General features: G+C 29.3%; 3 protein-coding genes across 3 annotated transcripts; 1 reads left to right on the top strand and 2 right to left on the bottom strand.

Moving 5' to 3' along the window:
• The first annotated feature begins 1,677 nt into the window (after positions 1-1,677).
• Positions 1,678-2,683, top strand: LOC114176437 (nuclear transcription factor Y subunit B-1-like). The gene has a single exon (XM_028061479.1). The coding sequence runs from the start codon at positions 1,948-1,950 to the stop codon at positions 2,614-2,616; it is 669 nt and encodes a 222-aa protein (XP_027917280.1). The 5' UTR covers positions 1,678-1,947; the 3' UTR covers positions 2,617-2,683.
• Positions 2,684-4,668: 1,985 nt separating this feature from the next.
• LOC114179256 (protein HEAT INTOLERANT 4-like) lies at positions 4,669-11,065 on the bottom strand. The gene is made up of 14 exons (XM_028065523.1): positions 10,742-11,065; positions 10,389-10,427; positions 10,243-10,296; positions 10,064-10,127; positions 9,885-9,943; positions 9,423-9,547; positions 9,255-9,314; positions 8,569-8,627; positions 8,234-8,313; positions 8,006-8,044; positions 7,383-7,445; positions 7,247-7,294; positions 7,047-7,175; positions 4,669-5,045 (listed from the first exon to the last, which is right to left on the bottom strand). The coding sequence occupies exons 1-14, from the start codon at positions 10,895-10,897 to the stop codon at positions 4,998-5,000; spliced, it is 1,023 nt and encodes a 340-aa protein (XP_027921324.1). The 5' UTR covers positions 10,898-11,065; the 3' UTR covers positions 4,669-4,997.
• Positions 11,066-17,426: 6,361 nt separating this feature from the next.
• LOC114177964 lies at positions 17,427-19,418 on the bottom strand. Its single transcript, XM_028063589.1, has 2 exons — positions 19,125-19,418; positions 17,427-17,694 (listed from the first exon to the last, which is right to left on the bottom strand). The coding sequence occupies exons 1-2, from the start codon at positions 19,332-19,334 to the stop codon at positions 17,476-17,478; spliced, it is 429 nt and encodes a 142-aa protein (XP_027919390.1). The 5' UTR covers positions 19,335-19,418; the 3' UTR covers positions 17,427-17,475.
• Between the last annotated feature and the right edge of the window lie 3,977 nt (positions 19,419-23,395).

Here is a 23,395-nt window from a genome sequence, read left to right as displayed (position 1 = left end):
GTAAGAATTTAGTTATATCTCACAACACTTTACTAGAAAAGAATAAAATAAAATGTCTTTGACTTAAGACAATAAAAATCATGAACTTAAAACTTATTATACAGTCCCTAACACTCATTCTCATTCTCAGGTTATACTATATACTCATTCTCAGGTTATACTAAACAAGAGGTTATACTAAGCGATTTGAAACTTTTCTGTGTTATTTCATCAACCCAATATTGTTTATGTGCACAGCTTGCAGCTACCTCTTTTAAACAAGAAATTAAAATGAAAAACAATACGTAAGAGCCGGTCCAATATATATATTTTGAGTGCATGGTTGGTGGGTGTAGCTTCCATGTGTCAGAAGGTGGTTTGATATGGGTGTAGTGTGTGAGGTTTAAGAGAGTTTCGTGAGAAGGATGGAGGTGAGACTTGACAGGTTGGAACTGATGAAAGAAGGAAGCCAGTTTAAGACATATTCGTTAAGGGGAAATAGAAAAAGCAAAAGGGTCTCTTTTTGTGAATGCATATTTTTTATTTGCACATTAATTGCATTGTTTGAAGAAATTGGGGACTCAGGGCTCAGATGCCTTCAGATGATACTGTACTGCAATATGGAAGAATCTCAGTGAGACAAAGCAACACAAAAGCATGGCAAAGTGAAAGCATATATCCCATTGCTTCATCTTTTTCAGCCCCTTTTTCAAAAGCCGTACACAAATAACATATGCACCGGTACGAATAATCACGTTATGGGCTCTCATTAACAATTCCAAACAATTTACCATAATCATTCTCTCATCATTTTCTTACCTTCTTCCAATTACTGCTTTTCCGGTCTTTCGAAAAAAAAAATAATCATCGTCAAACATATATAATACTAAAGAGAGACATGAGTATGATCTATAATGGTAAGAATACATTTGAGTCTAAATATTATATCGATTAAAAATGAGAAAGTAGAATATTATACAAAGATAAAGACTCATAAATTTATTATCTTAAAATTTTGAATTGAGAATAACGTCAATGTCTTATATTCTTAGACTCAAATCCTATTTATATTATATTTTTTCAGTAAAATCCCCTGTTAAAACCTAATAAGTGCAACTAACCTAACAATACATAAGAAAACATAAAAAATTTATATTATTTTCAATGTTTAATACAATAAGTTTATAAATTTTGATCTTTGTATTTTTCTAAATTTTTCAATTCGCGTGAAATTTAAATTGATACTTTCATTATAAAAAAAAAAAAAAAACATCTTTTCTTATTTCCAATTACATCAACAAAAGATCGGAGATCGGACATATACGAAACATTTTTCCTTTTCCAAAACACCAATGTCACACCTTTGAACTTAATCCACCGCATTACACTCATGAATAAGTTCCATATTAAACTTTGAACCTTTCTGTCGCTTCTCTTCTTCCCTTCATCAAAAACCTTTTAATCTCTATATAATATTAACCTCTCACATCACCAATTACACAAGATTCCAGAATGATATTTATTTATTTAACCAACATTGCCGACCCTATCTGTTTGATATTTTATTCAAAACACATATATGTATAACAAAACTGGTCTAATTAATCACCTTTGTTATTTGAAAGTTGTTTTCATTTATTTTAATTATATATATGACCAAAGGGGTCCTTGTAATTGATATAAAAGAGCACCCTTTTGTGATCTTCTTCTTCATCATCATCGATTAATCAATCGCCCTTTACTTTCTTCCAATATTCGACATGAAAAAGCAGCACCTTTCTTCCACTTTTCCATTTTATATCCCCCAACTTTTGTTCCCTTATTAAAGGCCGCATGCAGCACCTAAGCTAAGCATAACTTGTTCACTCACACTTGCACACACATAGGGAGAAAAAAAGTGTGAAGCTCAGAATCTGAATTGTTTAGCTTATTAAGTACTCACTCTATTCCATTCTCTACCTCTTCAACATGACAGGGAAGAGAAACCAGACAACAACATCATTAACAACAGCAACAACAACAAGTCCTGTGGGAAGTCCAACTTCTGGTAACATCTCAGACAGCTCCTCAAAAGAACAAGACAGGTTCCTCCCCATAGCCAACGTTAGCCGCATCATGAAAAGGGCACTCCCGGCCAATGCAAAAATCTCCAAGGAAGCCAAAGAAACAGTTCAAGAGTGTGTGTCTGAGTTCATCAGCTTCATCACCGGTGAGGCCTCCGACAAGTGCCAGAGGGAAAAGAGGAAGACCATCAACGGTGATGATCTTCTCTGGGCCATGACAACCTTAGGGTTTGAGAACTATGTTGGACCCTTGAAGCTCTACCTCAACAACTACAGGGAAACTGAGGGAGAAAAGAGTTCCATGGCCAAACAAGATCAAGAACACTCTCCGACTCATCAAACCAATGATGGTTCTGCTGCAACCAAACCAGACTTCAACTCTTTCGGTGCTGCCTTCTATTCCGTGGGGCCTCAAGTAACTCCTCCGAAGAGCTTCACAGATATTGGAGGAATCAATGGTTATAGAGACACCTCCATCAACAGTGTCATTGCTCAAAGTGCGGTCAGTGGTGATCAAGATTCCACTGGTAACAGAATGATGCCACCCAACCTACGTTATAGGGTTGAATGGTAGATGTCACAACCATACCCATTTCATATCATATCATATATAATATCAATAATATTCTTATTACGATCTATCATATCATATAGTTAACAACTTCATCGTTTATTGCTACATTTCACACGCTTCAAGACTCTCTCTATATATAACAACGAATATATGTAACACAGTATTTTGTTAAATACAGTTTAAATACTTTTTATTTTTTTCATAAAATATCTTTTAAAGATAAAATCGTGATGGAGTTTGAACGTACCTTTGATCCTACATATGCTGTCTGAAGAAAGAGAATATCGCTCTAAGATTGTATCTCGTACGGTAGAAGATTGTGATGGAAAAAGAAAATGGACTTCACCTTCTTCGTGCTGTTGAAGAGGGGACTTAATCTTAATTTTGTACCCTTTTCGTCATTTCAAAAGTACTGCAACTTTATGAAGTACTGATGAACCAGAGTCACGTTTCCATCAATGAATATCTCAGGTTAATTCAAGTTTTTCGCAGCTATATATCTCCATTTAACTCTTTTGATGAGATCAAACTGAGGGGAAAATGAAATGGACAATTCAGAAAGTGCAAAATAAGAGTTGTTGCTTACTGTCCATTGTTCAAATTAAACTAGAAAATGTAAAGGAACAAAAACATAAAAGATAGATATAATATTAGCAACAACAAAAAGTATATCTAAACCATGATAAAAAAGAAATCATTGCAAATAACATAAAGTCTTGTAACTCTAACGAGAACTAATATTTTGAAATAGAAGAAGTATTTATTATCACCTAAAGGTTTCTTTATGAATTATAGTGTGAGCTGCCATGTTCTATTATGCTATTAAAGAATAATTACTCTTTTAATATGTCAAATTGGAGTAGAGAATTAGTTAAACATTTTATTTTGTATATTTTATCTATAGGTGACGTTCGGTACATTAAATGCAAGCTATCCTATTTTAAAAGTACGTTAAATGTTTAGTCTAACTAGTTTATGGCAAATTAATTAGTACGATAATGGTTCATTTAATAATTATTTAAAAGATGAGTACTCACATGAGGTTTTAAAAGACGAGTTAAAAGGTTTAGTTATCAAAAATTTTATGTAGATTAATTTTCTTTAATCGTAACAGAAGTTAATCTCTCATCTTATAGAACTGACGTATTGATTTCTATACCTAACTCTACCACGAATACGTGGATTAATTAGCATGATTGTTCAGGTTTAATTAGTATTACTAAATTTGAGTTTAATATCTATCATATATACGTAAGACGAGTAATTTTTTGGGCTAATTTTGTAACTAATTTACAATAATTTTTTTTATAAAAAGTTTTTTTTTTCTTTCAGAATATGTGTGAATCAATATAATTAATTTTTTATATGTAATTATTCTCGTTGATTCATGGTTGAATTACATTAATTAATAATTGACTATCTTTAGTTTTAATTGAGAAAATCACCAATTTAATTATTTTTATTTTTACTTTTCTTTTGGTACGTTTGCAATTAGATCTATCACTTAAAAATAATTTTAGTTAAATTGATTACTTTTTTAACATATTTATTGTAACTGAAGATGATAAACTTAGTACTACGAAGAACTTTGAATTTATTGGTGGGAATAATAAAATAATCAATTTTTTTTCTTTTATCAAATTTGTACGTTATATTTGGCGTTAGATTTATCACTAACAAAATAAAATGTTAATTTGAAATTAGTTATTACGCTATTTTGGGCTTCCCGCTGATAACTTCAGGCACAGCTTTAATTCTATCATAATCATGTTCCCCAACCAAGAATATATAACTGTTGTAATAAGAGAAATCACATTAACGTTGCACTACAGTTTAGTATCGGAGATCAATTTTCACAACTAGATAAAGTAAAGCAACCATGTTACAAGATAAATTCAACTACATTTTAATAGTTTCATAAAATTATAGCAACTTGCGTAGAATCAACCACTTAATCTAGATGGCAAACAGGAACTATGAACTCACCTTATTCAAGTGACATTGCTCTAGGAAAAATCCATAGAAGCTACCATGCAATCACAAAAAGCTAAATTGGACCAAACAGCAATGAATTAATTTCTTCATTTAGCTCATAATCAAAACTGTCGTACATCTAACTTTGAAGGGAAAAAGAATTATCCGACAGCCACGCAAGTCGCAGCTCCAGAAGCTCTGGAATTCTCTTCAACAATGAAACGAGAAACATGTCTATACTCCTTCCAACACCTAGGATCTCTGATCTACAGTTTTACATTGTATGTCGCTTTAGACAACTACACTGGCAATGGAATTTCGATGGGGCACCAGGGGGTTGCCTCCTGAAATTCATTCATAATAAACAAAACATCTTTTGTGTTAGGCCAAACAAGTTTTGCTGCCAATCACAGAACCTCATGAGCCTTTCCATAATACCTGTTAATGAATGGAGACTGCAAACAAAGATAAGGATATTCTATAAATTATAAGTACATGGACAATATATTTAATCAAGAAATTCAACAACTTTCATTGAAGTTAATTAACCATGATGAAAATAATATATCCACACAAAGTTATGTGGTATAAGTACAAAGAGAAATAATTTAATCAAGAAATTGAACGTGCATTAAAGTTGTGTTCTTCACTCTTATTAACCATGATGAATATATCCACACAAAGTTATGTTGTTCAGTGAAGAAGGTACTAAGTACCAAATTCAATGTGAACCATGCTGATGAGAGGGAAAAAGGCAAAAAGGAACTAAGGATCCACAGAAGAAAAAAAACCTAACAGCTCAATGATTTTATAACTCTAATATCGAATAGCCAGCTGATTTTTCAAAACATAGTATAGCCAGTAGTATCCTCATCAACGCCTTCACTTTAACAATCCATCAAAGTTGAAATGAGAAATTGAATACCTACTTCCAAGATAGCTTTCTAGTAGATACACACATGTACATACAGCCCTCAAAATGCCAGCCACTCTCGTCAATGTTCCACTATAGAAATTACCAGTTTTGAGAGAATAAGCTAATATTAACAAGACGTTTGCATCATTAAAAGAAAAGAATGAAATAGTAGCCACGCTGGAGCAATGGCAGCTGTGACTTTAAAACACGAAACGATAAAATTGTCATTGTCCTACAGTGCCACTCCGAACCACTCCACCGCGATAGTAAGTAGCTATAACAAGCACTATCGGCTACCTAGAGAGCCACTACTTCAAAAAAATATCAGGCGAATAGCCTTCTGCTTTGGTTTAAAGCACACGGTCATTTTAAAAGAGTTTCCCAAACTGATATACACAAATTTATGTTGGCAACCCTAAAACGGCTACCATTCTCCCTTAATGCACGCATTGTTATTAGTCTATTTTCTCAATAGGTAAGAGTGTTCAAGGGTACAGTAAGGTTGGATAGTGTTTCACTAAACTCAATATCAAACCGATTAAAATAATTTGGGTGGGATCTATTATTTTTCTACCAAAACCGAACAAAATAACAAATAAAAAAATGTCTAAACTTTTTGCATCAACTGGATATTATAAAGAAAATTGAGTGTATGATAAGTTTATCAGTGGAGTAAAAAAAGGAGTTCATAAATGACATGGAAGTCTACAATATAAGGCCAATGGATGGGTTCTCCATTAAAGATCTAACTTGGAATGCTTGGGCAAGGAGACCAGGACAAGAAAGGAAGTAAAAATGGTGTTTAATGTGTGATTTTTCCGAATCTTTGTTTTCATAAAACATGTGCAAATACCAAAAAAAATTAAAATATATCGTAATGGATGGGTTGGATTCACCACCAAAACCTAATATCCAACCCAATGAACAATGGCTTTGTTTGGATTGGGTTGGCTATAGGTATTAAAATTATTCAATTTTCAGATAATAAACTAAATACCACAAGATCAAATAACACATTCGCAGCTTGAATAGAAATAGAAAATAATGTAAGTAGTAGAGCTGCTACTTTCAAAAGAGGTTAGGTAATTGGCCTCTCGTTTGGCATAATGCGGTCTTTTAAAGGGGTTTCCGTAACTGATACACACATTGTGAAGGCGCCCCTCCTTCAATGTATTAGAAGACTTGAATATTTCCAACATAGGGATTACCCCTTTTCAGCGAACAGGCTAATAACATAAGATCAAACAAGACATTTGCAGCAAAAAATAAATAAATGTAATAGTAGAGCAGATACATTGACATAATATTAGGCAATGTGCTTCAACATTGGAGTAAAGCCAACGTTTTTTTTGTAGGGGTTTCCTTAACTTATAAGTTGAGGATTGAGTACCCTTAATTCATTAATGTTATTCATTACAATTTTATCTTTTTTTATTAAAAGGAAGATATTTCATGCACTAACCATCTGAAATCCTATTATTGATGAATATACGCTTTTAACAAGAGAAAAAAGATTATAATCGAATGCTTGAAGACCCACCTTAACATTTGATACATCTGGTGCATCTGGAGATTGAACAGGGTAGAACTTGTAAAATCTCATAGACTCAAATGCAGCTTTAGTTTCCTCACTCATTTCTTCAATGGCCTTTTTCCGAGCCTCCCTTGCCTAAAAGAGGTAAAATAAGTAAAAAAGCAGAAAGTGTAAAGTGAAAAACAATATGATCGGAACCAACATACCTCTCTATTAGCCTTCTTTGCTTCACGAACCTTTTCCTTGACAAACTCCTAAAAAAAGTAAAAAGTATCAACCTAACTTCTTACTTAAAAAACCCAGAAATTATGAGTTAACTAATTGCCTTCAATAATTTGGTACCTTGAATGCATCCTTTTGATCTTCTGTTAACTCTTCCTCCTCAACAAGTTTATCGGTAAACTCCTGTAAAATATAGAATAAATAAGTGTAAGAGGCCTTGAAACGCATACAATCCTACATTCCAGAATCAAGATTCTCGAATTCAGTAACATAGCAAGATGCAAAAGTTTAGAGTTTACACTAGGAAGTATAAAATGACAAACAAACAAAAAACATTAGAAGTAATTTGGTTTTTGGAAAAAAAAATTGTCTACTTTCATTTATTGTTTTCACTTTCTTGTTTTTAAATATTTGTATGTGAAACGATTACTATTTCTTACTTTCAAAGATTTGCATGAGAAACACTGACTTGTTTTCACAATTTCTTACACATATTTGAAAACAGGAAGCCAAATAGCATTTTTTTTAATTAAAATTAAAAAACATAAGAAAACAAAATTATTTTCTCATACAAAATGGTCCCTTAAATTTTCAGAAAAAATAATGTCAAGCTTCGTGAAACTTAGCTATTATAGGATTGTCAGTAGTAAAAGAAAAATAACTAAGAATTTAATTTTAAAACTGCAACAGCTAGCTGGGGCTTAGTCTGACATGTTCCAAACTACACATAAGTGAATTTTTACCTCAAGTTCGTCTAATTCCCAATCAAATTCACAGAAGACCTGCATAAATAAAAGCAATACATAAGTAAACATATACAAAATAGAAAATTAAAAAGGGCAATAACCTGCCTATCTTTTTACCAAAAATTTATTTAGAAAGGTAATTATATAACCATATCATACAAATAATATCCCAAACAATCCAAACACTACTGATTCACTGGGAAAAGTTGTCTACAATGCAATTACCGGCTTTGGCTCAGCAGGAAATATTATAGGAACTTCAGTGCTCTGTTCAACCTCATCTTCCTTAAATGGCTGATAGAAATCTGCAGAAAGAAAACCAGTCCATAACAAATTATCCTAATAGGAACATTAACACTATCTGTTGAAGAATCATTATGCATTGAACAAAATGAAGCATCAATTTTTTATCAGTAGAAAAATAGCATTGTCTATAAGTCCCCATCATTCTCACTTGTTTAATAAAATTCCATCATCTTCCTCCAATTAAATAGAAGTAGAATCAGTATACATAATATACTAAAAAAACAATTTCAATATTCTAAAACCGGTACACTTACAAGGCAAGCAGTATTCATATTTTTTTAATCTATCCAACTTCAGGTGTTTTAAAGCAGACCTGCAAAGCAGATTACAACATGGGTAAGATAAATTGTTCATATCAATATAAGCTATATCAAGGTCAATTGGAAGAGATTACATGAGCAAAGATCATAAATAAAAATGACAACCATAACAATAGATCACTTTTTAAAGAAGGCAGAGTAAATAAATTTTCAAAATAACTATAATTTAAATGCTACATATTTTTAGAGGACTGTGGACTGAAGGCCTGAAACCAAACTAAATGAAAAATTAGACAGTACAGAATGCTTTACGCAGGTCACCAACAAGAGGGTAAAAATAGGGGAAAAAACATGCAAAAAGTTGAAGACTTCTTCATACTACTTGAAAAAATTACAGATAGTATTATGCAGCATGCAGATGCGGAAGAAGAATATGATGCAACCACCAGACAAATTTTAACACGATGGACTTATAGTTTAAGAAATCTACTTGGAGAAGTGAAAAGTGGTGACAATCAAAATAACTAGAGAAAAGTCAGAGCACAATAACAGGATTAATTAAGCTGGATGCCCTAAAACAGTCAAAATCCAAGTTTCTCCAAGAATAACCCATTTAGAAGATCTGAAACAAGCGGTAGAACACAAAAATATAAACAAGAGCAAAAAATAATGAGCTGTACCTTCTCTGGTTGCAGCTCAAGATAAATATTTGGGATTTTAGCCTGTCCACTTGGCTATCTCTGTTTAAGACATAAAATCGTACGAAGGAGTTTAGAGATGACAAAGAAGCAATGTTTCATAAACAAATTCCAAAGAAACCACCAAAACAAACTAATTGAGATTAATACCGATCCTCCAAGGGAATATATGGAACCCAGTCCATTTTCATCTGCTTCATGGGAATTATCTCTTCAGCCTCTCTTTGGACTGAGTTTATTCCAATTTTATCAGATGGTGGGAAAGGTGATACAACCTGCAGAATGACGTTGAAATATTTTCAAAGTTAAAATAAAAATGCAAACATTCAAATCATCAAAACAAGGTTTCTCCATGCCATAAAACGGGCAACAGAGCACATTCAATGAACTTGCACTTCCAAGTAACACCCAAAACATTAAGGACGTGTTAAAGTCACCAAAGAACCACACCCCAAAAAAAATACTCACAAATCAAATAAACAAGAAGCATAAAATGGTAAAATCAAACAGTCCACTTTCCATAAAAAACTCAGAAGCAAGAATGATATTGGTAAACAAAATCAAGAGTGTTCGTGCCGAGATACATGTAGACAGTGCACTTTAACTACTTACAGCTACTACAGCAGGTACGCAGACAACTTTGCTTTCCCCTTTGAACATGACGAGTTGAGCTGCAGCCAGAAAGTCATCGTAAGATGATGAACAACCAAATAATTAAGGGGAAATAGCACACCAAGCAAATCAGTCGCTTTTAAATCAACAAAAAAGAATAAACTCCGCAAACCACTTACGCTCAGTACAACCAAAGAGGTAAACCTTCTTCTCATACAACACGCCACCCTCTTCAAACGCATTCTGAAAGCATACCCCCAAATCACAACACCATCAGCAATTAATCAAATAAATCAGTTCAACTTTACTGAAAAACAGATCACTAACAAGAAACCTAATCAGCCCAATCCAACCATACTTCTAGATTTGAGAAATCCCACTTGAATTGATACACGGTATCCAATTGGTCCCACTGTCATTACAACACGAAGCGGTCACAACAAGAAACACGGCACGGTCATAAACGAAGAAAACTCCATAAATTAATTGAACACACAAACAAACCTCAGTTCCAACGGGGAATGTTTCCTTCCACAAATCTTCCTACAGAATCCAAAATACCAAACCCCATTTTCCATCAGTGAAACCAACAGCCAACACAACGCAACAAAATAAATAAATAAATAAAGAAAGAAAAAGCTAAACAGTTAGCATAGCCACTTCCAAGCTAAACAGTTAGCATAGCGAACTAAAACTGAAACGAAAACACGAGAAAGACAAAGCACCGAAAAAATCGTTTCCTCCGAACAAACAAAAAGATTCGTTTCATCCCATTCTTGAGAATGCTCAGTTGAAGAAACGGTCCGAATCGAAATGAAAGCATTGAAACGGTGATGAAGATGAAGTTGTTCACTAACCAAGTTGCGCTTATCTTCGAAGTACTCAGGCTCGGATTGAGGCTTGGAGGACCTGGCTCGTTTAGCTCGAGGTTGTGGTTTGGTGGTGTTGTCTTCGGCTGCGTCTTGTTTGGCTTCTTGCTGCTGTTTCGCCTTCCTCTTAGTCCCTTTCTTCATTGTGCAATGCGTAATCTATGGCTGACGCCAAACAAGGAAGAAAGATAAACGAAGGAAGAGAGAGAGAAAGAGAAAGAAAAATAGGGTTTGGGTTTGGTTCGTGCGTGCGCAAATAGAGACTATAGAAGGCGCTGGATCCAGATTCAAATGAAGAGACACGCACAAAATAAAAATAAATATAAATCATAAATAAGTGAATAAATATGAGAGATTTTATAGGGAGGGTGTGAGGCGTGAAAACAACGCACACAGCTATTCTTCGTACCCCTTTTTATTTTTATGTTCTTTTTATTTTTAAGTTCTATTTTATGTCTAAATAATTTGTTAGATTTTGAGTTTTCTTTATTTAAAAAAAAACATTTATGTTTTATACGTTTAATTTCTTATATAAATATGCTTACTGAGTTATTTTCCAATAATTTAACATAAAACTGAAGTAAAAATAAAGTTTCTATCACAATCAAATTTAAGTTTTTATGTGATAAACTATTTTAAGGTCGAATATAATAACTTTATTTAAAATATAGTTTGAAAAGTAATTCAAACTAAGTTAAATAAAGAGTAAAACTTATAATAACATTTTCGATATGAATTTATAAGTTCGATCCTTTGTACAAATCAACCTCCTTAACTGTAAAGATAAATAAATAAACTAAATTTAAATATGTTCATGTTTTTGTAAATTAAATAAGTTTTAATTTTATTTATAATAAAATAATGTTTAGTTTTTCATCCTTAAATAAATATAATTTGTGATATTGAATTTAGCAAAAGTGACAAATTCTAATAACCCTCAGCAGTGTTAATGGTACATTCAAACATCCACCCATCTAGACAAACTTAAAATACCTAAAATAACTGTTATTTAAAACCTGAAATAAAATTTAGAGAGAGTAGTAATTACAAAATAGGGAGAGATTAAGACAAAGAAATATTTAATAACAACCAAAACCAAACTCATGGAATATATAAACCAAAATAAATAATTTTAAATGTAGGAAAATGTAAAACAAATATTTTGTTATACTCAGATAAATTAATTTTATGAATGGTAAAGACATGTTAGAAAATAAATGTGTGATTTTAATATATTAGATATAACAATAATAATAATATAAACATTTTCTATATTTATTTAAATTCGTCAACCAATTAGACCTAAAATGTTTTTAATAGGAGTAGTAAATATGAATTTGTGAACGAATATAATAGGAGTATTAAATAATTATTAAAAAAAATTAAAAGAAAAATTTTTAAAAATTTTTAAAAAATTGTAAAAAAAATGTTGCTGGATTAAGTGGGCCAACCCACCTTCAACTCGGCTCGAACTCATTTAACCCGTGGATTAAGTGAGTCGGGTTGAGTTCAACCAATTTTTAAAAAAGGTGAATTTTTCTCAACCCAACCCGGCTCGAACCCGTGATGAGTCGGGTTGGCTCACAGGTTGAAACTCATTTTGACATCTCTAGATAAAGTGATGCAGTTTTTGATATATGGGTTTTAGTGGAAGTGTTGACCTATTTTGAGTTGTCTTTTATGTAGTGTCGTATGGACATAATGAAAGTTATGTTAAAAGAATAAAATAATAAATTTGAATAATTGTTTAATTACATATTTGATAATTTGAATAAGACAATTAACAATTAAAAAAAATAAAGATATGTAATGAAAATGATGTTGTTGATAAATTTACATTTCATGAAAATCATAATAATATAAAGTGTAAATTTCATGTTCCAATAATTTGGTACATGAAAAAATTAAATACATTCATACGAGTTACATGATTTTGAAAAAACTCTAATAACGAAGTATGTTGACATGTATTCTGTAGCAATATGTTCAATCTGCATTTGAAAATCAAAAACTTTTTTTTAACCAACAGAAAATTTATATCAAAATACTCTGAAGTGGGAAACTTTTGTTGATTTTAGGGAAATAGTGTTTTCATAATGTATCATAAGTGGCATATAAATACTTTCAACAATTTGAAAATCATAAATCAATTTTTTAATCTACAAAGTTTGACAAGTAGCTTCATAATAAGCAACATATCTTGCTTCCATGGTAGAGGTACTAGTAAGAGTTTGCTTAACACTTTTCTAAGAAATAACTTCTTCTAACATCATAAAACAAAAGTCGAAAGTATAATTTTGGTCATCAGGACAACCAGCAAAACTAGAATAATAATATTCATTTATCTAAGGTTAATCAAACTTCTTATGGATCAACATGTGATCTTATGACGCTAAAGTATCTTCCTAAAGAATTAACAACAAAAGTAATATCGGGACGAGTACAAACTTCAACATACATTAAACTACCAATAGCACAAACATGTGGGACTTTTTTCATTTAAAATCTTTCATTATCATTTTTGAAAACATTGAGATTTACATTGTGTTCTTTTGCATAGATTCACCGTGTGTGCAAAATGATTAGGAGGGTGAGGAATAGAAGGTAAGTTTCGTGTTCTTTTATGGGTGAGGTAGGGGATGGCGAGCGATGATTAGCAAAATCCCTTCCAAAAGTCATTATGTTAACTAAATGAGATAGATGAGAGGCTTATGTAGTGAAATTTACTAAATTATCCTAATCATAATTACGTTTTCAGTAAACATGCATGTATGTATGTCGTCATGGCCCTAGGTGTGTCTTTGGCATTAGATAGAGCTAATGGTGAAGACGCCATGGTAATGGTGTTGTGCAAGCGTGAGACAAAAAAAATGAGTCAATGAAGCACAATGTGAGCATCGAAACTAATGGAACGATGCGTGGTGGTGGTTGGAACGATTCCACCACGATGCGTTATTGGAACGATTCCGTGAAGTATGGAACAATTCCATGAGTTGCATGTGTTTTTGAAACGATTCCACCAACTATTGAACTATTCCCAACATGCTTACAACGATTCCAAATAAGATTTTAAAAAATAGTTATAGGTCATTTATATAATATTCTACATTACTTTTAACATTAGGGACAATTTGGTAAAATAACTTTTTATTTATTAAAACTGTTTGTAATATATGAGTAATTTAGTTACAAACTTTCACAAACTTCACTCACTAATCCATTCCAAAATCACCTCAAAATCTCTCAAAAGAAACAATCTCAAGCTCACCTCAAATCATTTCCATCTCTTCCTGTCCCTTTTTCAAATAATTCCTCCAAAAAGAATACATAATCATCTTTTGAACAAGTGAAGCACATGCTAAGAATGCATGTTAAATCGTTTGAGGATTTTATTAATATATCCTCTTTAAAACAAATAAACAATATCATGTGATATGTCACGAAAAAATCTGAATGCAAAAAACAACAAAGGTATTACCAAAGTCTATCATATAGAAACGACTATTTAACATAAATTGTCTCAATAAAAAAATATAATCAATCAATTATAATCTGCATACAAAATTAGATTGTGTACAAAATTAAATGATGTATACAATTGGTTGTGTACACAATTTAATTGTTCAACTTTTTTTTCAATCAAAATGTATTCATATGAGATATTTTCTTCGAAGTCAACAAAATTACCACAACCAAATCTTAAATACAATCATCAAACTTCTTCGACTTGCAAATTAAATAATATTTGCCTTTTACAACAAAAGTCATCCCCTTTCTATTTTTATGTGTTATTTTATGTCCTTATGTCTTACTTATAATATTGTAATTTGTTAGATTTGAGTATCTATTTCTTTAAAAGAACATTTAAGTTTTTGACATTTATTTATCTTAAATGGTGTGATTACTTAGAAAGATGCTTACGGGTTTGTCTCGCTATAATTTAACAAAAACAAAAACAATAATTTAACATAAAACAAAGAGAGAAAATTTTCAGGAGTAAAAAGAAGAGTTGTAGGATTAGAGATAAGTTGAAGTTTTTTGGTTGTGATAAAATAATAGTATTTTTAATACAAATTTATCTGCTAAAAAATTATAAAGATAAATAAATCGACGTAAATAAACTAAATTTAGATATTTTCATAATTCTTTGTAAATTAAATAGATTTTAATTTTATTGTTAACAAAAAAATCTTTAGTTTTTCTCTTTACATAAATATAAATTTTGTTTTTATTTGATATCAAATTCTCGACAAATTAAAATAACTGTTATTTAAAACATGAAATAAAATTTAGGGATAGATTATAATAATTACAAATTAGTGAGAGATTAATACAAAGAAATATTTAATAACAATCAAAACAAATATCTATATATGTAAACAGAAAAAATTAAATTTAGGAAAATGTAATACAAATAATTATTTTTATAGCAATCAAATTCAAATAAACTAAGTTTATAAATGCTAAAGACATATTAGAACATATATGTGATTTTAATATATTATCATATAATTAATAATAATAATAATAATAAATATTTTTTATGTTTATTTAAATTGATCCACGAATTACACATGAAATGTTTGTAATAACTTAGGGTAAAACATTTTTTAATAAATGGGTTTTAGTGGAAATGTTGACCTAGTTTGATTTGTTTTATATAGCCTGTGGTCTGATGTAGACATAAAAAACATTTATGTGACGAATTTTTGTTAGATGATCTTGCCAAAGTTTACTCCTTATTTCTTAAAAATTAAACAATTAATTTGAATAGTTGGTTATTAACATGTATATTTAATAAGACATGAATTGTTAAAAGTATTAATACTAAAAAAAATATTGATCATCTTATATTATACTAATATAAAATTTCTCTCCCGTCGTCTTCCACCATCGACTAATAGTCATTAGTCATTTTTACTCAATTTTTTAGGATCTCAATATTAATTAATTTATTTTTATAATAAAATAACGTAATCTAATTTATTTATCATATATTTTGAAATAAAATGTAACTATGTAAATTTTAAATTTTTGAAAATCAAATAATAATAGGATAAAATTCAATATCATAACAAATAAAACATTATTAATTTTAAAAACATAAAAGTAATATTGATAGAGTTAAAAAATATTTTTTAAAAATTATTAAAAATAAATATTGAAATTCAAAAATATTTTAAATGTTTTAAATATTTTTTTTCTAAATTTGAATAAAATATCTTTTTATTGTATATCATAAAATATTATAACATATCATATGGATGAAATCATATAAAAAAAATATAATAAAACTATAAATAATTTGAATTTAGACATAGACTTAAATGTATTATAGATTATGATGAATAAGATTAAAGATTACTAATAATCACATTAAAACTAATTTTCATATTTGTCCTTCTGATTCATGTATTTATGGATTCATTTATAATAGACAACATAACTATCAAAATATAAATCTGATAAATAAACCACGATCATAAAAAGAGAGTAAAATATATCGAATAAGATTTTATTTAATGTTCTTATATAAAATGTTATACAAAAGTATTTACAAAAGAATAAAAATACTTAAATGAGTTAGAACGTAAGAATGTAAAAAATCAAATAAGATATAATATTTCAATTCTTATATTTCCAACATTATCTATAAATGCAAAAAAATAAAAAAAATAAAAACTTATGTGTCATAACTTAATATTTGACTATTAAGTAATGAAAACAATACAAAATTATCTTGATGTTTTTTTAAAAGACATAAAAAAATACTTGATAAATAAATATAACAACATGTCTAGAGAACTCCTTTTCTTTCTTTTTTTTTTCTATGTGAAACGAGACGAATGAAAAAAATATATAATTAATGAGTTTTTGTTTAACTATTATAAATAAAATAAACTAAACAAGTATAGCAAAAATACGACATTGAATAAGAAAAAATAAAACAACTCATAAATGCACTTCCCGTTGTTCCTTACTTTTGCCGAATTAATTGTATAGGTGCAACTGTTACTTTCATCCTTGACAGAAATATAGAGAAACAAAATAAAAAAAAAATGAAATAAGATTCAGAACAACAGAAATAGAAGTATATTTTAGAAGGATTGAAGCAAGAAAAAAAAGTAGTTGCAAAAAGAAGAAAGCGGAAAGAAATAAATAAGTTATAACAAAAATTAACAACAGTTAAAATACATTCTTCAATAAAATAGCCATATTTCACACAATCTTACTTATTTACTTATTATTTTATTAAAAATTATGTTACAGAAAGAGAGATGTCATTTACCTTTCATTTTAAAAATAATACATATTTTTAGTGGATCCAACTTTTTTTTCTCTCAAACAAACAATATAAAGACACTATTCTTATCTTTCATTCCATTTGCATCTATGAGGCAAAGAATAATAATATTTTAAACTTTAATTATATATTTTAATTTTTTTAAGTAATGTAATATGATGATTTAAGAATAATCAAAATGATGAATGAAAAGTATCTCCAAATAATGCGTCAAATTATGATTATCTAAAGTCAAACTTTTGCTGGTATTTTCAATTCTCATAAAATCATGGAAGAATCATTACCCACAAAAGAGTGAAACTTACTCGGCGTTACTCTAATTGGTGGAAAATGTAGGAGCCGAAAAAATAAAAATAAAAAGGAAAAAAGTGTCAAATAAATGAGAACTAAATTTTGATATTAATAACAATAAAGATAATCAAGTTTGTTTAGTTTTGTTAGGTTTTAGGGTTGAAGGATGATCAGATGTAGAATCCTGGCCAAGACATTTGAGGAATGCTTTTTTGGCCAAGTTGAAATAATAACAAGGGTGGAGAAAATATAGTGATGAAGTTGAAGCTTCTCCCTCTGCAGTCTCTTCTCTCACAATTCCTCTGCTTCCATTGCTTACTATCTCACCTTTAATACTTTCATTTTCCTGCCAAAAGCATTACCATCTCATGTCAATTCAATTCAATTCAATTACTTAGGATATTCATTCAACACTCCTAAAATAACAAATACTACTTCTCAGCAAAAAGGAAAAATAAAGAAGACATTATGCAGGAACTAATTGCAAAGAAGAAATTACACTTGTGTTAGGTTTACAGAGAGGGAGAGAAAACAAACATTAATGAGACCTGAGTCTACCCACATAAAACATTGATATCACTCTTAACAAAAACTTTAAGACAATAAGTTTATGAATTTTCTCATTTGTAACTAATATAAAACTTAGACTCACACTTAGAAATTGCTAACAGGTTCTTCCAGAAACCAACCAGGTTTGACTGTACAGTTTTTTAAGTAATATTAAAGCTTTTCAACACCAACTGAAAATTAAATGTACACAACAGAACTAAGTAAATATTGTCGGTGGAATGAAATGAATGAATAGAACATGGAAGAGCCAATTTTGAATTGGTGTAGGGATATACTTTGGTTGGTGGCAAGAGAACCTTGTTTTCAAGCCATCACAATCTTTCTGCTGGCCAAAATATTGCCTATTTTGAATTTATATATGTTTTGAATATTTATTGTTTGAGATGAAAAGGTTAATCAGACAAGAAAAACTTGGTACAGTGGTTGACAAACACTGGTTTTCAGACAAAATTAGAATTTAATCTTGATTATTTCATAAAAACTTTCAGGGAGTGGACTGTTAAGGTAAAGTTCCATGTTTAACAAGAGAACAACATTAAAAACACTCACAAAATTACATCTGAAATTTGTCTAAAAACATCGCATTTAGCAGAAAGATAACAAATTCGGCATAAAAATAAGGGGGGGACCGAAGGGTGGGCTGAAAATTCTCTGTGGGATTTTGATTATCATAATTCAAAACATAAAAACATTGTAGTCAAATTAGTTTCTTGCTTTCTTCTCCAAATTAGAAACAGTTGCTACGTACCAACCTAGAACTTTCTTATTCATAAAACCTAGAATCATACTTGCTGCAAACATGTCACTGATCCACATTGATCCACATCAGAATCCTCCATTTCCAAATTCACAGAACAGTGTAAAGACTAAAGGTAGTTAAAATCCAATTGAAACAACAATGGGAGGAGTCCAAAAGATCAACAATCTAGATTTATCAGAAGAAAACACCAATAACAGAAACATAATTTGAACTTCAACAATCCAGCATGACATTAAAGAACCTACGAAAACAAAAACCAGACAAAGCCGGAATCTGAGATTTGTTTCTTTGAGAAGATCTCTCAGGGTTTCACCCTGAGCTTGGTCAGAAAGGTCAAAACATAGAAGAAGAAGAGGTTAAAGGAGCAAGATGACATCTTTATTTGTTGGGAAACATTAGAATCCAAAAGGGTAAAAGAAAAAACAGAGAAAAGGAAATGGGTGTACCCGAGTGGTCTGAAAACGGTTGGTGACAGCAGTGGAGTGGTAGTTGGAGGGTTGATGTTGTTGTTCAGTGGTGGAGGCAGTGGGATCTAAAGCAATAATGGAGAAGCTAAAGAGAAGAGCAAGAAGAAGAAGCAAGACCAAAAGTTGAATCCAAATGAGACATGGAACACTCAAATTCTCTAAAGTCACCTCCTTTCCAAAATCCAACATGGTAGATTAGATATAAAAGATGTTAGAGAAAGAGTATGTGTTTTTTTAGAATCAACAAAAATGTTTTGATTTGATGGAGTTTAAAACCATGTGAGAACAGACATAAAAGCTACAAATTTGCAAAGGTAGGGGTTCCGATCCTCTACGGGGACAGTTTCGCTCTTTCGCTCTACTTCAGAAGTTACAGCCGTGGGATCAAGTTCAACGATCGCGATTCAAAATCAAGCGAACGACTCACAAACCTAAAACTCTCATCTAACACACGCAAGAACATTGAACCAAATATTATATAATTATATCTCTATCATGAAATAATAGTAATAATAGAAAAATATAGGTATTATGAATTGACGTAAATGAAAAAATATCAACATTTAAATAAACTTAAACGCGACAACTTTGAATTTTAAATATAATAACTGTATATGTAGTAAACTCTGTTCGTTGGTTCCTTCGTTTGTTGAGTCTTGTTTTAGAATTTACTATCATTCACTTTCTTTTACTACACTATTATTACTTTTTCTTCCACAAAGAATGTTTGGTGGAAGGAAAATTTTGTATACCTAAGAATTAGAAATATTAGATATTATGATTTCTATTAACGGTTATATTTTGTTTGGTTGATGAACCATGTTTCTAAAAATGTTTATCAAAATCATTTTTTTTTTTCCCTATCATGTTAATTGATTGGATAAAAGTAAATATATTATGTTTTCTATAAAAGATTTTTTTTTTTTTACTCGGGAAAGTTAGTTTCCCACCTCTCCACTTGGAAATCTTTGTGTGAAACTTGCTTTTAAAAACATTTTTGAAGATGTTTCAACTGGAATTCCAAAAAAACTTAAAATGTTTTTTGTGGTATTAAAACAAATTTTTTAAACATTGGAAAGACTCCTGTGTATTCCATCAATATTATTGGGATTTATTTAGAGAAAAAAAAAATCTATTGGTATTCAGTTGGGGTTTTAAAAAAGAATACTTCACATTTAAAATTATATTTTAGTGGATAATTTTTTTAAGTTGTATTTTTATTAATTATGTGTGACCTTTATATATATATATATATATATATATATATATATATATATATATATATATATATATATATATATATAGATTTATTATCATGAAACACTATCACCAAAATACATGACATTTTTTTACTCTCATTGTATTTTTTTCAATCTCGACAATGAGAGCTGTAAGAGTAATTGTTATATGTTTTTACCTTGATCATTACCTTTCACAGGCAAGTTTTTTTGGGTTATTATAATTATTATTATTATCTATGATTATCCAATCAATGAAAATAAAGATTTTATTTCTTTTTTCTAAGTGATGTTTTTATATAATTCATTGAGTTTTTAAATATATATTTTAATCATAATAGTATAGTTGTTTAGATGAGTTTCATATAGGGTAATTGGTTAAGGTACAAAATTTGTCAATTTAGTTTGATCTATATTTTAAAATAAGTCATAATTTTCTGTTTAATCTATCTTTGTGTCAAGTTTACAAACTTTTTTTTTTTTTTGCATAATTAAAAGTTGAAAAAGCTTATAACTTGTTAATGAAAAAAATCATGATATATCATTGTTTACAGCTTTAGAGTTTATTCAACAACAATGTGTTATCTAATAATGTTGTGTATATTGGTATAAATATTACTAAAAAATTTTATATATATATATATATATATATATATATATATATAAAAGGATGAGGATATTTTGATATATTTTTTTGACTCATTTTTAATCTATCACTCCAATCTTCCTTAAATTATCATATCACACCACTTAAATAAAAATAAATAATCAAAAAATAATTTGAATAATAAATTAAAAAAATATATCAAAATATCATTATCCATAATAAAAATAACATAAATTTATAAAACTATATAAACATTCATGTTAATGTAATACTTTAAGCCCAAATACCACAAAACAGCAATTAAGAACATCCAACGTAACTAAGCACTTCTATCTACATTTAGTGTTAACATCTGTTTCTCTAAAAGATAACACTCATTTTGATACTCCTAAATAATGATACAAGGAATTATTTTATTGTGTAACAAAATAAAATAATAACAACAAAAAAACATAAAGTCATATATAGATAAATTAAACTACATTTTAACATAAACTAAAAAGATTAAGTCTAATATAACTTAAATCGTAAATCACAGGCTCATTGAACGGAATCTATTATAAAAATGTGATCCAAAATTTAACAACAAAATTGTTTACTACATTTATGATATTGAATTGAAAAAGTAATTGTTATTAATTTTATTAAAAACAACAATAAAAACATATAAAAAGCTAAAACATTTATTAAAAATTTATTTCAAAACCATGTAAGTTGATAATACATATAAATTAAATTTTACAAAATAGAAGAGGTATGTATATATAAATTCATTAACCATATCTCACGCGCGCGCGTGCATATATATATATATATATACTTTTAATGATTAAAACTTAAATTATTGATATTATAATTTAAATTAACATATTGTTTTATATTTATGTTCTTCAAACAATTAGAACCATTCAACTTACTTATTTTAATGAATAAAAGTTAATTATATATAATACAATTTAATTTTTAAATATAGCTGCTAGATCCGCATCCGAGCCTATATGCTTTCCATTGCAACCTTATCAAATTATCTTGTGGGTGTCATTTGTTTGACTTGAAATCAGATTATCTGACGGCTGTTATTTATTTGTTTGACTTGAAATCAGATTTTCTGACGGCTGTTATTTACGCTGGAGAGGTTATGAGAGAAATAGATAATGTAGAGGGTCTGAATCTCCCCTGGTGCACATAGCGTGAATCAGAAGAATAATGATTCCAACTTGCTGAATCCACACTTTACAAAACTAGTATTCCTGACTTTGGAACGCAAGGCTCACGAGATTTTAAAAATTATAATTTTTTAATTAACCTTATCATGAAAATTAGTTTAAGTTATATATATATATATATATATATATATATATATATATATATAACAAAATGTATTGTATATAATTATTTTGAATAATAAATCAAGATTGAATCAATTAAAATTTAGAAATTAAATTAAATTTTAAATAAAATATTGAATAGATAATGCAGAAAAATGTAAATAGTAGATTTTCTTTAACAATAAAATGATAAATGATATAAAAATTGCTGAGTAGACCTTATAGAAATAGAAATGTTAGACGATAAAAAGATGTGAAGAGTAGACTATATAAAACTACAAATGATAAACCGTATATAAAAATATAAATAGTAGATTATTTAAAAATACAAATGTTAGACGAAACAAAAAATATGAATTATAAATTATCTAAAACTACAAACTATAGGCCATGCATAAAAATATAAAGATTAGATTCTACAAAAAATACAAAGATTAGATGTTTGATGAACTTCTTTATTGGAGTCGTTTTTTCACGATTTTTGTTTTTTGAATTTCAATTTTAAATTTTGTTACCATACTTTTATAATTATTTACAATTTTGAATTTAAAATTCAAACTTTATTACCATAATTATCTCTTAAACACTTTTCTTAAGAGGTTACACTAATATAATAAAATTAAGTAAACTCAGAAAACATCATCACAATTAGTAATGACCCAAACCTTCACCTTTCCCAATACTCAAGTAAACCCATAAAAAAATAACCAATATAAAGTGATTTAAACAAGTTCAACGAAATCTAAAAATAATATGGAAAAAAACATAAGTAATCAACACATTCATAAACCACTCAACCTAGATAATGTTGAAGAAAGAAACACACACCAAGCATATTTGTCACATCATGGTTAAGCATTTAAAACGCAAACACATGAATATTAAATAAACTACGGTAAAATTGGTGATATTATGACGTACCTGAACGACGAGGGACAATGAGCCATTGGTGGTAAAGGGCGCAAAAATGGAAATATAGGAAGAGTGTGCAAAGGAAGAAGAGGGAGGTTTACGAAAAGTGTTTTCTTCTTCTCAATGTTGATGACTTATGGAAGAAGTTATGTGAAGGATGAGATG

This window comes from Vigna unguiculata, chromosome 3, assembly GCF_004118075.2.
Source record: "Vigna unguiculata cultivar IT97K-499-35 chromosome 3, ASM411807v1, whole genome shotgun sequence".
Lineage (NCBI taxonomy): Eukaryota > Viridiplantae > Streptophyta > Magnoliopsida > Fabales > Fabaceae > Vigna > Vigna unguiculata.
This window is presented reverse-complemented; position numbering and strand designations above follow the sequence as displayed.

Coding starts and splice junctions, on each gene's coding strand:
- LOC114176437 (XM_028061479.1), top strand. CDS start 1,948: ATGACAGGGAAGAGAAACCAGACAACAACATCATTAACAACAGCAACA.
- LOC114179256 (XM_028065523.1), bottom strand. CDS start 10,897: ATGAAGAAAGGGACTAAGAGGAAGGCGAAACAGCAGCAAGAAGCCAAA. Junction 9,315..9,422: donor TATATTCCCTTGGAGGATCG/GTATTAATCTCA, acceptor TGTCTTAAACAG/AGATAGCCAAGTGGACAGGC. Junction 7,295..7,382: donor ATCAAAAGGATGCATTCAAG/GTACCAAATTAT, acceptor TACTTTTTTTAG/GAGTTTGTCAAGGAAAAGGT.
- LOC114177964 (XM_028063589.1), bottom strand. CDS start 19,334: ATGTTGGATTTTGGAAAGGAGGTGACTTTAGAGAATTTGAGTGTTCCA. Junction 17,695..19,124: donor ACCGTTTTCAGACCACTCGG/GTACACCCATTT, acceptor TGCTTTTGGCAG/GAAAATGAAAGTATTAAAGG.